This window comes from Cervus canadensis, chromosome 2, assembly GCF_019320065.1.
Source record: "Cervus canadensis isolate Bull #8, Minnesota chromosome 2, ASM1932006v1, whole genome shotgun sequence".
Taxonomy (NCBI): Eukaryota; Metazoa; Chordata; class Mammalia; order Artiodactyla; family Cervidae; genus Cervus; species Cervus canadensis.
Window position 1 is genome coordinate 32,971,150 of NC_057387.1, and position 21,241 is coordinate 32,992,390.

Genomic DNA, 21,241 nt, shown 5'->3' on the forward strand with positions numbered 1-21,241 from the left:
GATTCCCGGGACTAGATTGTGGAAGGAAGGCACCTTCCACGGGAGGTGAGGCGGCTCGGAAACTGAAAACGGAGCGTGGCCTGTAGAAGTGGTGTGGATGCGGTGCTGCGGGGAGTAGAAAGGTGCCTTGGGGAGAGGAAGAACCCGGAGAATGGTGGCGGGGAGGAAGATGGGGCGCATAGACCGCTCCAGCGAGAGGAGGTTGGGTCGCAGTGGGCAGGGGGCCAGTGTGTGGAGCGAGATGGAGTGCGGGACCTTCTGCCCGTACATGCCCGGGTGGTAGCAAAGGTAGTTTACAGGGGCAAGTCCTACTGCGGGAACGCTTGCTTTACCTTCACGATTATTCCCAACCCTTGGCTTGCACCCGGAGTCTAGCTGGGAGGCCTTGGGCAGGATGGAGACGTGAGGAAAGGTGTTCTCTCTCCAGCTCGGGTGTCTAAGCTGACTCTTTCCTGTTGTCTGGAACATGGAAGATTTAGAAGGTAAGGAAACACTGGAGGGAAGAATGGGACCCTGTGATTGAGAGCCATGTTGGGGACCCAAAGCTGACATTCCTTCTTTCCTCCCCTACAGACGTAAAGTTTATAGCGGATGAGACCTTGGACTTTGGGGGTCTGTCACCATCAGACAGGTAGTAGACTCTTTATCCTGTTTAATTTTTTCTCACAATGGTTGTTTCTAACCCCTTACTGCTGAATTATTGGCCTCGGGTCTGGATTGGTAATTTAGCAAGGTTGGGTGCACTGGGTCTTCTGGGTGGCTGGGTGACTAGGGCCCTGCAACACTGCTGGGGATGTGGGGAGTGATAAGCTGGAATGAGATTTCAGGGTGTTAAGAAGAAGGGTAAGTGGATTTGTGGCATCTTCACCCTGGCATAATTTCCAATGTCAGTAAGCGCAGAAGGCCTTGTAGAACCAGGTGTTTCATCACTTAGATCTCACGGCCAGTATGGGCTTCAGGGTTTGCAGTTGTGTTCTTGACTCTGCTGTGGGGGTTTTGCCCAGTCCCCCTTGCAGTTTTCTCCTGTGGGCATGATGCCTGGTTTGTTTTCTGTCTCAGTCGAGAGGAAGAAGATGTAGCAGTGTTGGTGACTCCGGAGAAACCCGTCCGACGAGGCCTCTCCCATCGAAGTGACCCAAATGCAGTGGCCCCCACCCCCCAGGGTCTGAGGCTCAGCTTAGGCCCCCTCAGTCCAGAGAAGCTGGAAGAAATCCTCCATGAAGCCAACCGGCTGGCCGCTCAGCTGGAGCAGTGTGCCCTGCAGGAGCGGGAGAACACAGGCGAGGGCTCAGGGCCTCGAAGGGTGAAGCCCAGCCCTCGGCGGGAGACCTTCGTGCTCAAGGACAGTCCTGTCCGAGACCTGCTGCCGACCGTGAGCTCTTTGGCTCGGAGCACCCCCTCTCCAAGCAGCCTGACACCCCGACTCCGGAGCAGCGATAGGAAGGGGTCCGTCAGGGCTCTTCGAGCAACGTCTGGAAAGAAACCTTCCAGCGTGAAGAGGGTGAGTTGAGAGGGCTTGGCTTAGATGTGTGCCTCCGACACTGTGCATGACCCAGTACAGGCATTTTCCTTGTTGGTAAGATGGAGATAGTCAAATTCTACCTTGTAGAATTGTTGGAATTAAACGAGGTGCCAGAAGCAAGGCACGTACCACAGCATCTGTGTATAAGCTCTGTAATGTCTGTAATAAGCTCTCAATAAATGGCGGTGGTGGTGATGCTGCTGTTGTTGGCAGCTAACTTCTCTTCTTCCTGGGATCTAGGAAACTCTCCACCTCTGTCCCTGAGTCAGCCAGCAGAACAGATTCTTTTTCCACTCTAGTCCTTTTTCTCCCTCTGTGTGTTTCAGGAGTCGCCCACATGCAATCTGTTCCCTGCCTCCAAAAGCCCAGCGTCTTCTCCTCTTGCCCGATCAACTCCTCCGGTCCGGGGAAAAGCCGGGCCCAGTGGGAGAGCAACAGCAAGTGAGAAGACCTGGGCAGGGAAGCTGTGGGTGGGTGGGGTGTAGGGAGTGGGGAGGATGTGGTGTGAACCCTGAAATTCCTCCACTCCTCTCACCAGGTCCACCTACCCCTGTCAGACCAGTCTTGGCCCCACAGCCTTCTACCGGCAACTCTCAGCGCCTGTCTCGGCCCCAGGGAACAGCTGCTAAACCTTCCAGTCGACTGCCTGTTCCCTCAGCTGTTCCCAGGCCTGGCAGCAGGATGCCACTCACCAGCCGGAGTGTCCCAGCCAGCAAAGGTGCCCCTCCTTCAGATTCCCTGTCAGCTCGGAAAGGACTTCCAAGACCAAGTGCGGCAGGGCACAGAGGTGAGGAAGAACAGACACAGAATGAGAAATCTTCAAAAAAAGAATAAGAAATCAGGAGGAATGATATTTACCCTTGCCCAGCATGCATGCACTCTCCCAGTTGGTCACAGCGACTCTCCCACCCTCATTACAGCTCTGTCTGGAGATGGGAGACAGCGTTAAGGAGAGGATGTGGGCCTGAGCAAAGCGTTCAAGCCTTGGTTTTCGAATACCTTGTGTTTTTTACCTTGAGGAAGAAAGGCACTATCCCAGACTCACTCTGCCTTGACAACACTATTTCTTTTTGAGAAGGTCACTTGAACTCTCTGCTAACTCATGTCTTTTGTTGACTCCCATCAAGTTCCTGTTTCTCAACGACCAAATCTTCCCATCTCTGGTGCTGGTCGCAGCAATCTGCAGCCTCCCAGGAAAGTTGCTATCCCAGGACCTACCAGGTAAGACAGTGAGATGCTGTCTCTTTCTTCCTTATCATCTGGGCTTCCAGGCTGTTTTGCCCTTCAGCCCCAAATCCCATGAGGCAAGATGGGCATGAGGAGGGGAGCCTCGAGGGGCACGGAGTCCCATTGCTGCCAACCCTGAGGAACTTGCATTCAGCTCATGACAGATGGGCATGTGAAAGAAGGGCAGTTTAAAGCAGTTCCTCCTTCTGTCTCCTTAGGTAAAGAGATCAGGACAGCAAGCAAGAATTCAGTAGCAAACCACTATAGCCACTGCCTGGACTCACCTCTGTTTGGTTTCCCAAGCCTTCTCTTTGGAGGCAGGCCTGATAGCAGATCTGGCCCAGGGATAGAAGAAAGAGCTGCCACCCCAACTGGTGCTTCAGGACTAGAGACTGTGGGAGATGCGGTGGATTAGGGTTGAGCTGGAGGGGAATCAAACTCTCTGAGTTGACACTAGTTAGGGAAAAGAGGTTGCCTCGCAGTGGTGAAGTTCACACAGAGAAAATAAGAAATGCTGGAGAGTGTTTGTCCTTATTCACCCCACTCTTGTATCCTGGTCCAAAGTCTGATTTTCTCCCCGGCTTCGGTTCACTGGACATTTACATGTGAATGGCCTCTGTGGCCAACCTCCCTGCTCTCCAAGGAGCAGTCCTCCAGAATCACATCCTCTCCTGGACTCAGGCCTGTTTGGAGAGGCAGAGGCAGGCATCTGGTCTCCAGAACTTGTTTCCTGTGGATTCTGTGACTTCTAATGGGCCAGTTTATAATAAGCTTACTCCGTTGGTCTGCATTTTTTTCTAAAATAAAATGCATATATTTTTATATTCTGTGTACATGTGGAAGTAAATACTCCTCCAGTTTCTAACAGATTTGGAGTAAACTCCTATGTAATTTCAATGAGGGAGCCGGGATGGGTTTCCCAGGCAGGGGTCTGAATAGGCCCGAGGGCCTTGAGATTCCAGCTCATCAGGCAATGAGTAGCCCCCTTGCTGGCATTCAGTGGGAATAGGCTGCCTCTTCCCAGGCATTTCCAGGCTTCTTATGTTATTAGTGGGTCCAGATCAACTTAAGTATAGTTTAATTCACAGTATGTGAGGCTATCAAACCAGGGTCTTGGTAAATTATTTGTATCCTAAATGTGGGTGTCTTTTCCTGGTACGAGAAGAGAGCTGCCTGGGAGTTGAGCATCTTGTCTGCTGTACTTCAAGGATGAGGGAGCCCTTGGGTGGGTACTCTGGTGTTCAGGTTTGCTGGCTGTCTCAGTTAGAAGATACCTGATCACCTCATCATGCTGTGCCTCGCATCTTTAGAATTGTTGGTGTTCTTTTCTTTCCCCTACTAGAGGGCTGGCACCAGGGTTTATAAACTTGTGCTGTGCCTCGTGTTGTGAGTTGTACATGGTGGAGGATTTCATTCGTTTATTGAAAATGAATGACAGAAGGTTTAACAGATTTAACTACGGGTCTCCCTTTTCTCACAGCCGTTGACTTGCAACCGGAACCAGCTCAATTCCTTGTGAGTTTTGAGAGGACTTTCCTCCTTGGAGGCCAGGCCCTGACTTAAGGAAGCCTGCAGGCAGCTGGATAAAGGGAGTGAGTTCCAGCTGGTGCCCTGCCCCCCAGGTTTACACATCCATAGGCCTCCTTCTGAGGCACTAACAGGCCCTTCCCCTCGTTCCCAGGGCCAGCCACCACCCCCACCATGGCTTCTTCCTTCTTATGGCTGACCGTCAGGTTCATTCACCATGTGTCACCAGCACACGTCATCTTTCCTGAGCCTCTTGCAGCAACTCCTGCAGCCTCTGGGCTTCTGAGCGTTGAGTTCAGGGAGGGGGTGTGGAGACAGACACTGAGTATTCAGCTCTGGAGAAATTTGGCAGAGGCAAGAAAACATCAGGTGTGCATCCCAACTGCGTCCTACACTGGTGTCTGACAGAAGCAAGTCCAGGCACGCACTTAGGTGTGGCCAGCAGATGGCCTGTTTGTATGGCCTGGGTGTGGGCCAGGTCCTGTGGATCCTCAGAGGTAAAATAAGCAGCAGACCCATGTGTTGTTGCCACCTGGTGGCCAAAGAGGACAAGACGTGTTCCTTTTGCCCTTTAGGTCAGTCTGGGGTTTGGTTAAAGGTTAATGGCTCTTCCAATCCCACTGCAAATCTGCTTAAGCAACATTGCAGGGTTAAGGAGGCTGCGTCAGCTGGGGAGGAGCTGCCCCCATGCCCCCCAGCAGCTGCCCTTCTCCTTTGCTACCTGCTCACTTCCTTCCCTCTTGGTCAGGCTTTCTGTTTTTTCTCTTTGTGGCACTCTTACCTACCCCCCCAACCCGGCAGCACCAAGGAGGGAAGCCAAGGTTTGTTGGCCTCTTACTAAGCACTGTGAACTGTTCAAAGCACTTACATGTGTTAACTCATTTAATTCTCATAAAAGCTCAATTAGGCAGACGCCATTATCCTCATTTTGCAGGCAGGGAAACTAAGGCTCAGAGAGATTAAGTCACGCAGTCTGGTTCCAGTGTTTGTGTTCTAAACAGCTCCCCTCTGTGGCCCCCATGTGAACTCCCTATCTAGTCTGTTGAACAGATCGAAAACACACACAACTTGGGAACACAAGTGATGTGGCAGAGTACACAGCTGGCTAGAGTATGAACAGTTGCTTTATTTCCGATGCGGAGAAACACAAGACGGACCAGAGGAGTGAAATCAGGAGGTACCTAGTCACTGAGCACCTTTGAATTCCCAGCAGCCTCTTAACTCAGCCTTCCCTACCTCCTGAATCCTGCTCCCAGAACAGGACTTAGCTGGAATCCTGCCTGCTCTGTGCAGCCTCTCCAGCCATACAAGGCCCTCCTGTCCTGGTGAAAAGCATACTTCCCCTGCTATTGGTCACATCTTCCTTGGAAATACCAGGACATGGGCTCAGTACTGATGAGGCTACTCGGGGGTCACTGCTGCGAGTGTCGATAGAGTATATCTGAGTCCCCTGACCTGGGCCCTCCCAGGGCCCTGCCTGCTCTTGTTTTCCAGAGACCAGGCCTATCCCCTCTGGAAGGACAGGGCCGCACACAGGAGGACACACTGACCGTGCTCAGCCCGCACAGAACTAGTTTATTCAGTAGTATGGAGAAATGAAAAAACAAAACACAAAATGCTACCATATTTACAGTAACAATCAAACTGTACAGTCAGATGGTTAGTATCAAGTTAGCATCCAGCATCTTTGTATTTTTTTAGGTCAAGTCATCAGTAGTAAAAACCAGTTAAGTTTTTAACCTTTTGCAGGAATTGCTGAGGGGAGAGGCCAGGGGGGAGAATCCATGGCAGAAAAGCCAGAGAAGAGCCTTACAAATGAGAAATAGGAATATTTTCTCTACTCAGAGCCTCTTTTTCTAGCCACCTGCTCCAGAGGAAAGTCGGTGACAAGTCTGGAATACATGTTTAGTGTAAATGGTGACTCCAATGAATAGCAGCTGGCAAAACCAAGGAGGAAGAGGAGAGGTGGGGAGATGACAGCCTGGAGCAAGGACAAGGGCCTTAGGCCCCCTTGCCAGGACTGCTGGGTACACACCCAACCTGTGATGGCCACGTCAGACCCCCTGGGACTGAACCCATCCCAACACAACAAGCAAATAAATAAAAAATATATATTAACTCTCTCTTCGCAGGGAGCTGGGTGGTGAGGGGGAGAAAAAGGAACAGGACTTGGTCTTTTGAAGAAGAGAGCCAATTCCAAGAAGGAGATAAAAATAGAACATGTCTCAGAGGCCACAGCAGGTCAGTGGGGTTTGTCTGGTCCCGGAGGAGGGAGAGTGGACACGGGATCCCGGACTCCAGACCTGGGCTGGAGACGGCAGGGGGCAACCCGACTCCCGCCAGTCTTCCTCCTCCCTGTCCCACCCACACAATAGCAAAGAAGCGCAACTTAACACGTGACTGGCCTTCCCCAGCACGGGGCAGGCAGGGAAATGAAGCACTTTTGGGTCAGCGAACTGAGCAAACGCCCGGGCTGCAGCACGTGGCCGGAGTCCAGGGAAAGGAGAGGGGCGGGGGTGGCCCGGCCGCCACCCAGGGGCACGGGTACCCCTCAGAATGTGTTCATGCAGCATTTGGGGGTCCGGGGGCGCTGAGTCCTTCTGCCCCCTCTCCGGACAGGGCTTTTGCAGTTCCTGGAGGTGGCAGCACAGGCAGGGTGAGGAGCGCCCTCCGTCCTGCCACCCTTGCCGCGCTGAGGCCCAGCCGGTGCAGCCCGCAGGGCACGACGCCCTGGGTGCGTGTGGCTTCGTCCTTTCCTTTTGGTGATGGCAGACGAGGGGCAGGCCCCCCAAGAGCCCCTCTCCTCCCAGAGGCACAGCAGATGGGAAACTGAGGAGAGGCTGGGAGAGCATCCTGGGGGGTCCTAGCCTCTTAGGGGAGGGAAAGGGGAGTCAGTGTCCAGCGTATAAAAAAAATTAATCCCTGAAGTCATGAAGAGTGGAGATCCTTTTTTAAATTTCTTTTTTTTTTTTTTCCTCTTTTCTGAAAAACTTTGTCTTGGAGATGTTGGCCCCAGGGGTCCAAAGTGCAGTGAGGGGGATGATGGGGAAGGGAGTTGGCACTAGATGGCCTGGGGTGGGGTGGGTGCCCCTCCCGGCAAGGCCCAGGCTCCTCAGATGGACGTTTCGTCGCTGCTGCAGGCAGGCAGGCGGGGGAGCAGAGGCAGGATAAAGCACAAGACAGGAGTGGGGGCATGAGTGCAGCTGGGGAAGGTAAGGGAGCCTCGGGGTGTAGGAACCACGGCCCAGGGTTAATGCAGGAAGTTAAAGAAGAGAAATCTGGAGGGGCAGGAAAGCAAAGTGACAGACAAGGCAGACAGAGGGTTAGTCAGAGCAGAGGAGACAGGGAGAAGCTTTCCCCGAAGAAGGAAACAGAAAAGCAACCCCAGCTCCCTGCCCTCCCCCACTCTACCCGATGCTGGGCTGGCCGACCCCACGGGGCACCATGTCTGTGGGCACATGGCCTGAAGGGCCCCGGACCACAGTCTGCTGCCAGCCAGGGTGGCCTGAGGGAGGTCTGGAGGCAGGGTCTCTGCGGGGCTGCACCCTGATCCGCCCGCCCAGCCACACTCACTCGGAGCCTGACGAGTCCTCATCCACCGTGCCTGCCTTGATGCTCATGGCAATTGGCATGACCCCATTCAGCTGCTCCTGGAGGCTCTGCCGGGGGGGAGGGCGGGGTGGGAGCCCACCCCGGCTGCCCTCGCTGGCTGAGGAGCCCCGGGAAGACGTGGTGCCTTGCTCGGGGGGTAGCCGGAGGAGGCTGCTCTTCTCACTGATGGTGGGCAGACACTTCTTCTTGAGGATACCTGTGGGCCAGAGGTGGGCACCATGAGGGGCAGGTGGAAGGAGCACGCCCACTGGCCGCAGGCTGGTGTGAGGTGCGGGGCGCTGTTGATGGGGAGCACGCAGCTGTGCATACCCCACTCACCTTTGTGAGGCTGGGCAGAAGGGCCTGGAAGGGGGCCCAGGGACCCGTCCCAAGTCAGGGCATCTCCATTCTCTCGTGGTCGCTCCTCAGAGGCCCCGTTACCACCACCTTCCTTTGCTGTGGTCCCAAAGTCTCCTGGCCAGGGGACCTTCCCGGGCCCCAGGCCCCCCTCTGGTGGACAGAGGAAGTAGATAAGGCCCAGAGAAGGCAGTCAGGAGAATCGCCACCCTAGTCTCACCTCCCAGGAATCCCAGCCCCTCTGCCCTCCCGCTGCCTCCAGAGGCCACAGCCCTGCCCTGGCCCACCCTTGGGGGTGCTGTGCAGGGGCAGTCTCTCGGCCCCAGGCCCCAGCAGGCTGTCCCAGCCCGGGTCTCCAGGGAAGGCTGCCTCCCTCTCCGCTTCCTCTTCCTCCTCCTCGCTATCTGATGAGTGGGTAGATGCATAGGAGCCGCTCTGGTCATCCTCCAGGGACAGGTCACTGTCGGAGTCTGTGTCTGGATCTAGCAGGTGGGGGAGAGATCACGGACAGCCCATCCGCCGCCACCCACCCTCAGTAAAAGCTGGGTGGCTGGGCCTCCACCCGCCACTGGCCATCAGGAGGTTCCATCCTCACCATGCTGCTGGTTTTGACCTTCCAGGAACAGGCCACCGGGGTCCCCCAGGCCAGGGGGCCCTTGGCCAGGGTTCAGTGTGGACTCCTCCCTAAGAAGACAAGACACACTGGAGGCATCAGCCTGGCTCCTCACCCTGTGTCCCATTCTCTTGTCTGTCCTGGGTTTTCTCCCGTTCCTGTCCCATGTCCCTCAGCACTTCTAGGTTCAAGCTGCCACCGCGTCAACCACGGAGCGTGCTACCCAACTCCTAGCCGCCTGGCCTGGGTCTAGCAGGCCTGGTGCCCTTCCTCTCTCCCCAGCCCGCCGCCCCGCCAGACCTCACCTCAGCAGGAAGGGGATGTAGCTAGGCTGACTCTTGCCCGAGCGGCTGGCACTGTGCAGGGAGCCGGCTGAGTCTCCGTAGGGCTGGTACAGCCTTCCGTCCCCGTAGGGGCTGGGGCAGTTGTAGGACTAAGTGGGGAACAGATAGGTCAGTACGCTGGGGAGTGGGATGGGGTGGCCCCAGGCTGGGAAATGGAAGGGCTGAGGGAGCTTGCCCTAAATTCTACCCACCATGTACCAAGGATGAAGAGAGAGGAACTATGTCTCTGCTGCCCCTATTTCAGGGCCTAGTAGTGGTTGTAGCTCTGCTGTAGCTATGCCAGTTCTATGTACCCCAAATACCCTGGACTTGGCTGTCTAAGGGCTCGTCAGGAAAAGATTGCTCTCCTGAGAGCATCCTGGGAGACACAGATTTACCAGGACACACAAGGGCTCTCAGGGGTGGGGCATTTATGACTGATCACCTGTCTTGGCCATTTTCTCCTATGCTCCACTTCCATCCCTCTCAACTCAGCATCCCCTCCTGCACCCCCAACCGTGCCCCTTCTTCCCCGGACACACACACATACCATCTCACCACCCTTCCTCCTTTCAGGAAAGGATGTAAGGATGGAGAAAAAGTGGGACAAAAAGCACAGAGAAGGGGCTCCTTGGGCCTCCTGCCTCTCCCCAGCCTCATACTCCGCACGACCCCTCCACCTCCTGGACCCCCGGCTCCCTCACCGATGTCAGGGTGGACTTGGTGGTCAGCGCAGGGTCAGGGCTGGGCTTGCGGCTGCAGGCGAACTTGAGTGCTTTCCGGACCTCCTTGCTAAGCACCACGTAGGAGAGGAAGATGAAGGGGCCCTGACAGGCAAGAAGCAGCAACTGTAAGTGCTGACTAAGGTACCTCCTAGTCAAGCTTCCCCCCACACTCAATTCCAGTGGCCTCCCCCAGGGCATGGGCCGGGCCGGTACCTGGACACAATTGGAAGCAGCGAAGAGGTAGTGGAAGAGGAGGGTGTCACTGTTGACGGACAGCAGTGCCAGCAGCCACGTGGCACTCAGCAGCAGCAGGACAGCGAAGGAGGGCCGCAGGCCCGAGCTGGGGACAGGTGGGCTGTGAGTCTGGCTGCGAGGCCTCCCGTACCGGTGCCCATCCACCGCCCAGGCACGCCCACCCCATACTCACACAGGGCCTTTCTTCTCAAAGCCCTGCCGCTGGGCAGCACAGGAGGCCCGGGCCGCCAGGATGTACAGGAAGACACTCATCTGTCAGGGGAGGAGGGGGTGTGAGGGGGGATCGTCAGGACACAGACGGCTTCCATCCCAGCCCCCGGAGGCCTCCAGCATTCCTAAAGGGGAGCCGGAGGTCACACTTAGCCTGCTCCACCCCACCCCCAGGCACTCTCTAGCACTTACCGAGACCGCAAAGGCCACAGGGCCGGTGAAACTCCATATGAGTGTGTCGTAGATGGAGAGCCAGCAGAAGTCGGGGTTCCCATAGCCCTCCGGGTCCAGGCCCACGGCTAGACCTGGGAGTGCGGTGACAGCAGCCGGGAAGGGTGGTCAAGGGACTTGGGAATCAGTCAAGTGGTCTGGTGGGCTCCAAGGGCCAGGTGCAGGGGAGGAAGGGTTCTGTCCACCCTCTGTCCATGCCATCCTCTCTGGCCTGGGGGACCCTCTCCCTGGGTGGGGCTCCCAGGCACCGAGTTAAACCAGAGGGACGCTTGTGGAGAACTCGGCCTGGGGCATAGGGATGTGCGGCCTCCGGGCCTGGGATGTATGTGGGAGAAGGTGGCATAAAGGTGCGCCGAGGCCCTAGGGATGTAGACCCTCAAGACCCGGGCTGGGGTGGGGGGTACCTGTGATGAAGGCGGGCACGCCCCAGCCCAGCATGTAGTAGAATCGCATGGGGCCGGCATTGACGTCGCGCACCTCGGTGAGCGCCCGGTACAGGTGCAAGGCCTCCAGCAGCGCCCAGGAGAAGGTGCAGAGATACAGGAAGTGCAGCAGGATGGCAATGACTGTGCAGGCAAACTGAGGGCCAGGCCCGGTCAGGGCCAGGCCACACCCAGGGTGTGGGCTCTGCTCTCACCAGGCTGGAGAGGAGAGCCTGGGTGCTGGATGCCGCTCCCGGGGGGAGGCTGGGCCATAGGAAGGTACCTCTAGGGTGTGCTGGGGAGCCAGGGGGAGCTGGAGCGGTGGAAGCCATGTGCTAGGCCCCAGGCTGGCTCTTTACCCCTCATGGCTGCAGAAGCAGGGATTGAGGGGAACGCTGGGGAAGACTGACATGGGATCATGAGAGTCGGGGACCCTGGGGAAGGCTTCTGTTGGGGAGGAACATCTTACAGGGAGGTCAGCCTGGTTGATTCCCAGGAGGAAGACCAGCTGAGCCAGGCCCAGGGCAGCCGTCAGGTTCCGTCGGATGCCGTGCTGGTTGGAGCGCAGGGCGCGCAGGACAGCAAGGAAGAGGAAAGTGAGCAGGAGGGCGGCCAGGGTGACCCCGAGGGCCACGTATGTCAGCGTCTTCAGTGGTAGGATCTCCCCATTCTGCAGGGGTGGGTGGCAGAGAGCCAGGGGGATTAGATTAGATCTGAGCACCCAGTTCAGAGCCCTGGGCTCCCACCCCCAGCCCTGCGGCCATCCACCCCCAGCCCTGCGGGCCCAACCTCGCGCCGAGACACGTCCATGAGCACGGCGAAGCTCGTCATGTGGTTGCACTGGCAGCTGACGTGGCTCTCGTTGCGGAAGACGACTTCGCAGCCTCGGGCTGACCAGCCACCAGTGCCACTGACCCTGTGTGAGGGAGGCAGGGTCAGGAGACAGGAGGGTGGGGTGCACTAGGGCCTGGGGGCTCTGCCCCCAGCCCTGGGGCACAGGGCAGTGCAGGCTCACAGGATCGAGTGGTTCCAGAAGACACAGATGGGTTTGGTGCGCTCCTCGGTCTCCAGCAGCCGGAACTGCACCGTGATTGGTTTGTCCAAAGCACGGGGCAGGAGCTCCTCGTCGTCATGGACGCTGATGCTCACCACGGGTGTGTTGATGACGGGGCGTTTGGGAACTCTGGGCAGGCAGGCACACAGTCACCACGGTATTTGCGTGAGTGGCATGCACACATACTAAGTCGCTTTAGTCGTGCCTGACTGTACGACCTTATGGACTGTAGCCCGCCAGGCTCCTCTGTCCATGGGATTCTCCAGGCAAGACTACCGGAGTGGGTTGCCATGCCCTCCTCCAGAGGATCTTCTCAACCCAGGGATCGAACCCACATCTCTTACATCTCCTGCATTAGCAGGTGGGTTCTTTACCACTAGTACCACCTGGGAAGCCCTGCGTGACTGGAGGACCCTTCTCATCACTCTGAGATGCCGCCGACCCCTGGTCCCTCTCTGTGGCTCACCCACTGACCGGCACCCCCACCCACCCTTGTCTCCCTGGCTGCTCACCTCAGGCTGCGCTTGTCTGGGTCGTAGTTATGGGGCAGCAGCCCGGCCAGGGTGCGGTAGATGATGACGCTGGCCACCGCCTCACCCTGGCTCAGCTCCGGGTGCCGCCGCTGCCGCCGAGCCAGCTCCTCCGGCTCCTGGGGCTCTCCGGGGCCCGCGGGTCTGACCACAGGGGGCGTTTCTGGGATCGGGGACACTGTCTCCTCAGCCAGGTCCTTCACAGACACCCCAGCCTGGCCCCCCGACCCACCCCTCGGCCCCCACTGACCTCTGAAGACAGACTCAGGCAGAATGACCGTTGTCTCCAGGTCTGGGGGCCGCTCCCCACGCAGCGCCTCATAGCGGGGCAGCTTGGCCCCAGCGAAGTTCCCCTTGTCCAAGCGAACGACAGAGATGACTAGGAAGAGGGCAGAGGTCAGACCCTAAGTGAGGGGGGCAGGCCCCCGGCATGGCCCTGCACACACCCTCTCCAGCCTGACAGGCAGCCTCACCAATGTTGGGCGTGACGATGGTGAAGGGGCTCAGGTAGGTGTGCCGCATGTTCTGGGCCAGGGCGCTGGCATAGGCCTCATAGTGCTGCAGCAGCCAGGCGGTGCCGCCCTCCGTCTGCTGGATCAGCTCCCAGTGCCGCTTGTTGGCTGCATCCAGGAGGGCGCTGCCCACGCGCAGCAGATTCTAGGGTGGGCACGGTCACAGCAGGCTGTGCCCACAGCTCACTCCTTGTCCCCACCATGCCCCGCCTGCTAATCCTTCCTCCTCTGTCTCTAACAACTTCCCAGGGCCTATGCCCGTGCCCACACGATTATGTGATGCGGGTCCCTCCCTGTCCTGGCCTAGTGGGCAGGGCCCCTCCTCTGGCGAGCCTGGTCAGACCGGGTCCTCATACAAACATTATTCTCTATGGGTACCCTGCTTTGAGAAGGGTCGGGAAGAGGTGCTCTAAGTGACCCATGTGCTGGGCCACGGCTCAGGGGGTCTCATGGAGGCCTCATGCTGGCCGGGAGCTCCCTAAAAGCAGGGAGGGGAGTGCCCCCCACTCTGCCCCGAGGTTACCAGGAGCCGGCTCACTCACCATGACCTCCTCCCACCCGCCTTCCCTGCCCACTCTGAGCCCCACCTCGGTGAAGTGCACGTCCTGGGTGGCGGACAGCCCAAAGCCTCGCTGGGCGCTCTCGTGGGCCAGCAGCCGCGTGGCCAGCTGGTAGGCCACCTTGACGTCGCTGCCAAAGTAGCCAGCTGTGTGTTGGGTAGCATTGCGCAGGAGTAGGGCCAGCCGCTGGGAGCGCCCCGAGTCCAGGCCTGACTCGTTTCTCTGCAGCCGCTCAGCCTGGAACCAAGACAGGCAGGGGGGTCAGCACAGAGGGGACAGCGAGGTTCCCAGAGGGCAGAACTGGAACTCCAGAGTTCAAGGACTCGGGAAGGGGAGAGACAGCTCTGGGCAGGGGCCCCCGGAGGCAGGAGCTAGAGTTGTCGGAGTCCCCTTTCTCAAAACTGGGGAGGTGGGCAAGTCATCCTGGGTGAAGACAGGGTGAGGGGCAAGGAGATGGAGAGGAGAAGGTTCACTTACAAATCCCTTCAGCTCTGAGAAGGTGACCGACGTGCAGTTGAAGAGGTTTGGGGGAAGCCACCCTCTGTGCTCGTCACAGTGGCGCACGGCAGTCCCTGGGGGAAGGCAGCCAGGAGGGCAGGCCTCAGGGAGAGACCTCGCTGAGTTCTGCTGGGGGCCAGCCCCCATGGACCAGAGACAGGAGACCAGCAGACAAGGGCCCTGCTGTCCGGTACCCCAGCGTGTGTGAAACACCAGAGCCAAAACCTCCGCGAGATCCACACACAGGAGGGCTAGGAGTGCGGGGCCTGTGGCCTCCCTGAGCCCCCGGACCCGGCTGCCCTGCTCCGGCCCCCACCTTGAACTTTCTGCCACACACACTCTGTTTCTGATCTCTGCTCGTGGTCAGGGCAAGGGCCAGCGCCAGCCTGCATCCTGCAGCTCCCCTGGGACAGCACCCCATGTCCCCTGCTCCCCAGGCCATCTCTCTAGTGGCATAACTCCAGTACGAGGTGGTGAGCTGAGGATAGCAACCTGTGTGACTCATCTTTGAACCTCTAGTACCCAGCCTCGTGCCAGGCATGATGCAGGTTTTCAGCACTTTTGTTACAAGTCCAAACTGTAGACACCTTTCATCTTGGGAGCAGGGGAACAGTGAGCCAAGGAAGCATGGGACATGGAATCCCCCAGACCTGGAGGCCAGAAGTTGGGGTCGCAGGATCTGCAGCCAGGGGCTCCCCACCCTCACTCTACTGATAAAGGCCAAGTCCTCTGTTTCATGTTCCAGGCCTCCAGCACCTACCGAAGGAGCCTTTGGGACAGGGGGCAGCAGCAGGCAGCCCAAAGCGGGTACGGGGCCACCAGATCCCAGCCTCGATGGCCCTCGGGCAGCTGTCGTAATTCACTGCAAGGAAGTGCACCATCACTCAGGAGCAGTTGTCCCCCTACAGCAATGGCCGGGTTCCCCAGCCCTCCCAAGGCAGCTTCAGGTCTGCAACCCATCCCGGCTCCTGGCCTCCCCGGGACACTGGAGCCTGGCATACAGCAGGGAGGGCCACCCACCCATCTCGAGAGCCCTACCTTCACAGCCGTTGGTGGTGACCTCAGCAAAAGGGTTGTCACAGCGATCACACTGGCGCCCAATGACGCCCGGCTTGCATGGACACTGGCCCTCCTCAGGGTCACAGACTCGGGACAGAGAGCCTGTGGGGTAGCAGTCACACAGGAGGCAGGCGGGGCTGCCAGGGGGCCGGTAGTGGTTCTCCTGAGAGGGAGAAGGGACACAGGGTCGCTGGCTCAGCCTCTCTTCCCTGGGTGCTCACGGATCCTCTCACTGTGGCCCCTCTGGAGAGAGGCTCCCTGACCCCCAAGAAGGGTACACTCTTAAGTATTTATTAACTGGTCGTGATTTGGAGTTTAACCCACCAGTGAGACACCAATCAATTAGAATGGGCTGCAAACAACCAGTACAGCTGGCCCAGAGCTCACTGATTAAGTATAGGTCCTGGCCCCCTCCCCACCCCAAGACAGACAAGGACAAATAACCACTGGCCCGCCCCAGTAGATCAAAGGCACGTGGCCCTCAGTGCTCTTTGGGGAGGCTTCTTCCACCGTCCACCCCCCCAAGGGCCCAGGAGGTACAGAACAGCAGCCGAGACAGCCGCTGTGGAGGCCTGGGTCGGGGCAGTCACCTTGCAGTGGCACTCTCCGCTTGTCTTGTTGCAGTCTGGATCGAAGCCTTTGCTAACATCGCAGTTGCACGGGCCGCATGTGGGGTGTCCCCACCAGCCTCGGGGACAAGGTTGGTCAATCCTGCGGAGAAGGGACCAGGGAGGAATGAGTTCCTTCAGCCACCCTGTAGCCATGTGTGGCCCTTCTGACCCCAGCCATGGCCCAGCCAGGCTCCCAGGGCTCTGAGGGACACAGTGGACATCGGCAGTGGCCTGCTGCTGCCTGCAGGGATCCACATTACCTGGTCTCACAGTACGGCCCAAGGTAACTGGGGGGACACTCGCAGGTATAGCCATGGGGAGCACTGGGCTTTCGGGTACACATGGACTGATGCTCGCATGGGTTCAGGTCACACACGTTAGTGCAGTTGTCACCATAGTAACCTGGGACCAATCAGAAGGACAAGAGAGGCTCAGTCCCCACCTTCCCCTGGCATTTTCTTCAAACCTGCCTTCATTCACCTCCTTCTATTCTGAGCAGTTATACCAGCTGGCTGTGGCTCTGCAGTGCAGGATGAGAGGCTCAGAGGGGTGAGGTGACTAGCCCCAGGTCACATGGCAAAGCCAGAGTGAGCCCCCGCCCCTGCCCCACACCTGCTGACCTGTCCCATTTCCCTGGATCTCTGGCCTACCTGGATCACAGCTGCAGGAATAGCTGTCCCAGTCGTCACTGCAGTAACTGTTGGCAGGACACGGGTTCGAGTCACAGGGGTCTGGCAGGCTGCAGCCTGGCTCCACATTGATGCTCTCTCCACGGCTGGGATCCAGACTGCTGACGCCCTCAGGCGTCTCGCTGACCCGAACACCCTGGGAGGGAGAGGGTAGTGGTGTTGGCCCTTTGTGGAACGGGCTTCCCAGTGTTGGAGGTGAGAAGGCAGCGCAGGAGGCTTACCTGCAAACAGCCCCGGAAGCCTCGGGCCACACCACTGGCCGGCCCTGGAACACCCCCAACGGTAATGTTGCTCAGGTGTAGCCCATGCAGCCGGGGGCCCAGGTTGCCCTCTGCCCGCTGCTGCCCATAGTCGAAGGACAGGATGGCATGGCCAGGGCCTCCACTGGCTCCCAGCGCCAGCTGTGCATGATGCCAGTCGCCATCATTGGCCCGGCCTGGCTCCAGCTGGAGAGACGAGGCCTGGAGCCCCGTGCCCTCCACGCTCAGCACCACGTGGCCCTCCCGAAGCTGGCACCAGAAGAAAAGAGGGTCAGCATTCTGCCTCGATCAGCTCATCGTCCAGCCCACTGTCCTTCCTGGGCCACCAAACCCATCCTGCTGCCCAGCTGAGGCCAGGGAGGAAAAGGCATTATTTCCTGTGGGCCCGAAAGATGGCAGCAGTGATCCACCAAAGGAACCCAGCTGCCTTTTCTCTCCCAGGAAAGACCCCGCCCAGCCAGCCCTGACCAATAACCCGTGCCAGGACCCGCCTGCCCCAACCCTCCCTCCATCACCTGCAGAGTGATGGTGCTGCGCCCCCTGGTGACAGCCTGGAGCAGGACGCCGTCGGCCTGGCGTGTGCGGAACATGAGGCTGAGGTGCCAGGGCTGCGAGATGGGCAGTGAGAGCCCATGCCAGGCCAGCAGGCTGCTGCCCAGGAAGCGCTGCGGGTTGGCCATCTCTGGGAAGGCAGACAGAAGCAGACTCTGAGGGGCGGAGTGGCTGAGTCCCCCAGGGGGTATGATGTTCAGCGGGGGTAGCTCTGTGGGAGGCAGGGTACTGCCCCTCCTAGTGCCCAGGCTCCCCAGCTGCCCCGCCCTCCAGAGCATCTACCTGCTCCGGGTCCACCCCACTCTGTGCCCAGGCCTGCCTCTGACTGGGCCCTTTGTCTCCCGTGCTAACCCTCTCAGGGCGCTGCCCAGACACGCTTTTCCACCCACAGCCAAGCTCAGCTGGGCCCTGCCCAGGGCCTGGCCCGACCCTGCTGGGGTTCCCAGCCCTGCTGATAGCTCCCAGGCCCCAACCCCTGACAGCTGCCCTCATACCTACCCTGGGCACAGCTCTTGCCCCCAAAGCCCAGCGGGCACTCGCAGCTGAACGCGTCCCACTGGTTCACACAGGTGCCCCCGTTGTGGCATGTGTTGCTGTCACACACGTTCTTCTTGGCAGGGCACCCTAGAATGGAGAGATGGGTGCTTGGGCAGAGGCTCCCAACAGAAAACCTGTGGCGGTGGCTAGAGGGGGCTCTGAGCCCCCCACTTTCAGGGGCCCCCACGCCAGGTACATCCCTCCTCTCTGCATTCAGCCTGACCCCGGCTCCCATACCAGGCATGGTGCCGTTGTTGGCGATGAAGTCGGCCATGTCGACGTGGCGGCTGTCCACCTGCAGGTCCCTCATGCAGCCCACGAACTGCCGGGTGCGGACGGGGAAGCTCTCGGGCAGATCAGGCACCCCGCCCAGCAGCAGAGGCCCTGTCAGGTCCAGAGACCTGGCGGGGGTGGTGAGGGGCAGGGAGACGGCCAAGACGTAAGGGCGAGTGGGTGCTTCCAGCTCTTCCTTCTCCTTGAGCCTGGCCGCGAGGCCAGGGGTCCTAGGGGCCCTGCCGAGCAGCCAGGGGAAGGGGAGCCCCACCCTGAAGCTGCTCTCATCAGACTGCTGCCCAAGGCTAGCTCGAATCCCCCAGACTTGCCGGCTCTGCCCCCCACTCAGCCCCCCGCGCAGAGGGCTGAGCAGGGGCAAAGGGAAGCCAATTGAGAGACAGGAATTGGTTCCCGTTTCAGGGCCCCCAAAGTCCCCCGTTACAACCCTCCCTCCCTCTGTGGCCCCACACCTCGCTGCACCCCCAGCCCTCTCCCCTCCTTACTTCTTGCTGCCACCCTGAGTGCCCTGGGCAGCGCAGGAGTAGTTGCCCAGCATAGCTCCAAAGCGCAGGGCTACCCCTGTGTCACAGCCATCCACGGTCACCACAGCCACCTTCTGCTCTGATGGGCCCTGCGGGAGCCCCGTCTGACCCAAGAGTGGCTGTGGACAGGGACGGGCAGAGAGGGGAAAGAGTGGGCCAGGGCCACTCACGGGCCAGCAGGCAGGAAAACACCAGCACACACACACTCCCTTTGTGTACTGTTACACACGCATACATGTGTGGTATACACATGGACACACGCACACAGATGTGTGCTCACATGACCATTTACCTTCCTCAATGTCCACTTGTGTCTGTACCTAGCGGAATAGGAAGTGTCTGCACCACCCAGCAGGATGGGAATGCCCGGCGAGGCAGCAGGCTCCACCCCTCCCTTCCTCCCCGTTCAGCCAGACGTCCCATGACCAGCCCCCAGCAAGGCAGTGCCCCCAGGCCTGGGAGAGCATCTGCGCCCAGGGCAGAGCGCTCTCCCTGCGGGACCCTGCCCACACCCACCTTATTGTAGTACTTCAGCTGCACCCTGTGCCACTGGCCGTCACTGACCCCTCCAGGCACGAACGGGGACACGGTGGTGGTCGACTCCCCTGGGGAAAGGACCCAGGTGAGCTGGGAGACCAGGGGAGGGCTGGGAATGGGGACAGGGCACTCTCGGCTGGGCTGTGCCCAGGTTTGGCTGGGAGAGTGTGCGACTCGGGGGCAAGGGCGGAGAGACACAGGGACTCGGGGAGACGGGGAGGACGTGGGGCCGTGGGATCACCTGCAGAGAAGGTGAGCTGGACCTGCTCCTGGATCACCTCGAGGGCCACGAAGTCATGCTTCTCATTGAAGCGCCCGTTGTAGAGCAGTAGCCCGTCACGCTCCTTGGTGGCAAACCTGAGTGGGAGTGGGGGAGGGGGCAGGGAATGGGGCACCCACCTGGATGCCGGCACCCCAGCCACCTAACCAGCCCTGGTCCTACTCAGAAATCTCCTGAGGGCTGACTTCTGGGCGGAGGCTGTAGGCCACATGGCTAGAGCGTGGAAGGGGAGCACAAACCAGGACTGGCGGCACGACCGTGGCATCCTGGCTCCCACCCTTGAGGGTGGGTTCGGAGGAGTGTAGGTGGCCCTGGTGGGTGAGGGGCCTGCCAGCCAAGGGTACAGGGCAACTCCAAGCACATGCCTGGCTCTGCCGACAACTCCCCCCCACCCCTCTGCCGCACAGCATCACTGCCTGACTTCCCACCTCGTCCACAGAACAGGAGGCCCCCCAGGCTGTTCCTGGCCCCTATTCCAAGTGCCCAGGCACTCACGAGAGGGCCAGGGTGAAGTGGAAGCGCTGGCGCAGGCCCCGGAAGGTGATGAAGGAGCGGGCAGGGAAGCTGCGCGTGGTCACCTGGCAGAAGGGCTTCTCGAAGTCTCCGGATGGGCAGTCGCACTTGAAGCCACCCACCAGCAGGTTGACACAGGTGCCCCCGTTCTTGCAGACGCCTGGGGTGCAGCGGCCTGAGCGGGAACTCACTTCGCAGTGCTCACCTGGACAAGAAGTTAGGCAGGTGAGCACCGAGTGCCTGGGAAACTGGGACTCCTTCGCGCCCGGTGATCCCTCTGTGGTCTCCCGTGACTCCTATGATACTCCGAATCCCTCCAGCATCCCCATCTCCTCTCATGTGCTCATCCGTCTGAGCTCTGTGAAACCCTGTCTCCTCTGATGCCCTGCTTGGAGCACTGGGCCAGCCTCACCACAGTCCCATATACCGCTGTCCTGCAAGTTCCCGGAGGCTCCCAGTCCGTCTCATGCCCCTGTTTGGAACTTAAGAGCACAGGCCTGTGAGGTCCCTGATCACAAGCTCCAAGTCCTAGTGGCTTTTGGTATAAGGGCTACCCAGCAAGCATGGGGTATTCTAGCCCCATCAGGGGGCATGCCTGTCCATGAGAGAGCCTGCAAGACAGTACAAGGGCTGGTGCCAACCCCCGCCCCACACTGGTGCTTTTGTCCCTCACAGGCACCAAGATCAGCTTCCCTCCCTGGGGACGAGACCAGGCTTCCACTTGGATTTGTCGGAGTTATGGGATGGTGTGGGCGGGAAGCTGGGGACTCTCCAGAAACGGGCAAGGAACTCCCACCCTGAGCCCTGGGGTTCAGACTGAGGACCTCTGTGCACTTGAGACTTGCTGCGATTGTAGGGAACTGAGCCCTGGGAGCAGACCAGGATTTAACGGAGGAGCTGAAAATTCCAACATCAGATGGAAAAATCCACCCTTTTCTCTCCCTCCCCATTCCCAGATTCTAGAGATAGGTTCTCAGCTCCAGTGCCTAGTGACTAGCTCTAGTTTCCATGGAAACTGTTGTTCGCCTAGTCTAAGCACCCCCCTACCCCATCCTCTTGGACAAAGACTTCCCTCCCCTCCCCCAAGCCCACCCCTCTGCTTCCCCCTACCCACAGCAGCAGCTGAGAGGAGTCAAGTCTGGCAAGTTCTGGGCAGGAAGATGCAGCAGGGGAGGCAGCGAGGCTGGCCTACCACGGCTGGCGAAGCGGGTGGGCATGGCTCTGGGGGAGA

The 21,241-nt window shown here is 59.2% G+C and overlaps 2 protein-coding genes across 12 annotated transcripts in view; one reads left to right on the plus strand and one right to left on the minus strand.

Moving 5' to 3' along the window:
- PSRC1 (proline and serine rich coiled-coil 1) lies at window positions 1–5,830 on the plus strand. Of its 8 annotated transcripts, XR_006268047.1 has the most exons (9): window positions 1–122; window positions 428–482; window positions 574–631; window positions 1,060–1,501; window positions 1,849–1,963; window positions 2,061–2,309; window positions 2,650–2,743; window positions 4,230–4,341; window positions 4,431–5,830. XR_006268047.1 is itself a non-coding variant. In XM_043460442.1 (8 exons), the coding sequence occupies exons 2-8, from the start codon at window positions 467–469 to the stop codon at window positions 4,234–4,236; spliced, it is 981 nt and encodes a 326-aa protein (XP_043316377.1). In that variant the 5' UTR covers window positions 1–122; window positions 376–466; the 3' UTR covers window positions 4,237–5,830. The 8 variants fall into 8 exon arrangements, 7 of the variants coding, with proteins under 7 accessions (XP_043316377.1, XP_043316374.1, XP_043316380.1 ...); XM_043460442.1 differs by having other exon boundaries at window positions 376–482; window positions 4,230–5,830; XM_043460439.1 differs by having other exon boundaries at window positions 4,230–5,830.
- The window catches only part of CELSR2 (cadherin EGF LAG seven-pass G-type receptor 2), a 26,940-nt gene continuing 10,222 nt past the window's right edge, over window positions 4,524–21,241 (minus strand). Inside the window, exons 3-34 of one of the 4 annotated variants that reach the window (XM_043460435.1) lie at window positions 19,993–20,215; window positions 19,459–19,574; window positions 19,197–19,285; window positions 18,642–18,799; window positions 18,103–18,266; window positions 17,827–17,952; window positions 17,292–17,458; window positions 16,738–17,025; window positions 16,478–16,652; window positions 16,088–16,229; window positions 15,807–15,927; window positions 15,196–15,379; window positions 14,918–15,019; window positions 14,137–14,231; window positions 13,687–13,896; window positions 13,061–13,244; window positions 12,838–12,966; window positions 12,570–12,750; window positions 12,019–12,186; window positions 11,793–11,919; window positions 11,473–11,673; window positions 10,986–11,160; window positions 10,543–10,655; window positions 10,313–10,392; window positions 10,099–10,225; window positions 9,865–9,987; window positions 9,143–9,270; window positions 8,820–8,908; window positions 8,512–8,706; window positions 8,207–8,377; window positions 7,850–8,084; window positions 4,524–4,611 (exon numbers count right to left, since the gene is read on the minus strand). In XM_043460435.1, coding sequence (XP_043316370.1) covers window positions 4,572–4,611; window positions 7,850–8,084; window positions 8,207–8,377; window positions 8,512–8,706; window positions 8,820–8,908; window positions 9,143–9,270; window positions 9,865–9,987; window positions 10,099–10,225; window positions 10,313–10,392; window positions 10,543–10,655; window positions 10,986–11,160; window positions 11,473–11,673; window positions 11,793–11,919; window positions 12,019–12,186; window positions 12,570–12,750; window positions 12,838–12,966; window positions 13,061–13,244; window positions 13,687–13,896; window positions 14,137–14,231; window positions 14,918–15,019; window positions 15,196–15,379; window positions 15,807–15,927; window positions 16,088–16,229; window positions 16,478–16,652; window positions 16,738–17,025; window positions 17,292–17,458; window positions 17,827–17,952; window positions 18,103–18,266; window positions 18,642–18,799; window positions 19,197–19,285; window positions 19,459–19,574; window positions 19,993–20,215 — 4,826 coding nt within the window. In that variant the 3' untranslated portion in view covers window positions 4,524–4,571. Of the gene's footprint in view, window positions 4,612–5,831; window positions 7,555–7,849; window positions 8,085–8,206; window positions 8,378–8,511; window positions 8,707–8,819; window positions 8,909–9,142; window positions 9,271–9,864; window positions 9,988–10,098; window positions 10,226–10,312; window positions 10,393–10,542; window positions 10,656–10,985; window positions 11,161–11,472; window positions 11,674–11,792; window positions 11,920–12,018; window positions 12,187–12,569; window positions 12,751–12,837; window positions 12,967–13,060; window positions 13,245–13,686; window positions 13,897–14,136; window positions 14,232–14,917; window positions 15,020–15,195; window positions 15,380–15,806; window positions 15,928–16,087; window positions 16,230–16,477; window positions 16,653–16,737; window positions 17,026–17,291; window positions 17,459–17,826; window positions 17,953–18,102; window positions 18,267–18,641; window positions 18,800–19,196; window positions 19,286–19,458; window positions 19,575–19,992; window positions 20,216–21,241 lie in introns of those variants that run through there. The other 3 variants (XM_043460436.1, XM_043460438.1, XM_043460437.1) reach the window with 3 other exon arrangements.

Coding starts and splice junctions, on each gene's coding strand:
- PSRC1 (XM_043460442.1), top strand. Junction 632..1,059: donor GGTCTGTCACCATCAGACAG/GTAGTAGACTCT, acceptor TTTCTGTCTCAG/TCGAGAGGAAGAAGATGTAG. Junction 1,502..1,848: donor AACCTTCCAGCGTGAAGAGG/GTGAGTTGAGAG, acceptor TGTGTGTTTCAG/GAGTCGCCCACATGCAATCT.